Raw genomic sequence first — 1,166 nt, forward strand, 5'->3', positions numbered from 1 at the left:
GTGTGTCTTAACACACAGCTTATATTTACATATATAACGCCATGTATATCTGTGCTGCTCGTTTATTTGTTTACACAACAGTTGTTACTACGAGTCTCTGAAGGTGGAGCTTGCTTGATTAACTGGAACTTTCCCGCTAGGAGGACTGAACACCGTGAGATAGTTCTTAAGTGTTTGATCTCCTGTCTACGATAACCAGTTTTGTTTACAGCAGTCGAACGAAGGTATTGAAGTGTAAAAATATTCCTCCCATGCGCGAAGTTACGTTACGTAGACCAACCAGAGTTGCTCTAACGAGCGCATGCGCATTGTTAGATGGAACACGTCAGTAACAGAACTGATGAGTACGGCTTTAGCAGGTGAACAGGGTCATTGACGGGACCAAACACTTATACATGTTTATTGATAGCTTCAGGCAGCGCTGAATCCTATAAAACGGGAGGAGCGCGCGAAGGACGATCAAAACTCAGCTCGATTATTAGAAAAGACGTTTCGCTGTGCTGTTTACACAAAGTTTTAGTTTTGTTTCAGCAATAGAAAATGGGAAACAGTTTGTTTATCTGGCTCTTCTCTTTAATGCTAGGAGCCATATCCACAATGACGAAGACTACACCACAAATAAATACAACTTCTGGTAAGCTACTTGGTCGATCAGTGGAGACTCCATTTGGCCCTGTTGACCAGTATCTTGGGATTCCATATGCCAAGGCTCCAATAGGTAGTCTACGATTTCAGCCACCTCAACCACTTGACAAAGAAGAAGCAGAGATTAGACGAGATGCCACCAAGTTTGGTCCAGTCTGTTTCCAGCCTCCTCACTTGAAAGAAATGATCAGTCCTCTCCTAAGGACTAATGACAATGGTCAGAGAGCAAGTAGTGAAGATTGTTTGACCTTAAATATTTACATTCCAAGTGGAAGACAATTGGACACCTTGCCAGTAATGGTGTGGCTTCCAGGAGAAGGATTCGACTATGCTGATACTACCCAGTTTGATGGTACTTTTCTTGCAACCATAGGACAGGTCATCGTCGTCACAGTTAACTACAGAGTCTCTGTTTTTGGGTTCCTGTCTACCCTGACTCCTGAAGCTCCAGGTAACATAGGATTCTTGGACCAACGACTTGCCCTACAGTGGATTCAACAAAACATTGGCCAGTTTAATGG

At 43.2% G+C, this 1,166-nt stretch overlaps 1 protein-coding gene across 1 annotated transcript in view; it reads left to right on the top strand.

Annotated features, from left to right (window-relative positions):
* The first annotated feature begins 253 nt into the window (after positions 1-253).
* LOC106467759 (liver carboxylesterase 1-like) overlaps positions 254-1,166 on the top strand; it is a 3,378-nt gene continuing 2,465 nt past the window's right edge. Inside the window, exon 1 of the mRNA XM_022396654.1 lies at positions 254-1,164. Within this exon, the coding sequence (XP_022252362.1) occupies positions 541-1,164 (624 nt within the window). The 5' untranslated portion in view covers positions 254-540. The remainder of the gene's footprint in view (positions 1,165-1,166) is intronic.

The sequence above is a fragment of the Limulus polyphemus genome, unplaced genomic scaffold, assembly GCF_000517525.1.
Source record: "Limulus polyphemus unplaced genomic scaffold, Limulus_polyphemus-2.1.2 Scaffold83, whole genome shotgun sequence".
In the NCBI taxonomy this organism is placed as follows: domain Eukaryota; kingdom Metazoa; phylum Arthropoda; class Merostomata; order Xiphosura; family Limulidae; genus Limulus; species Limulus polyphemus.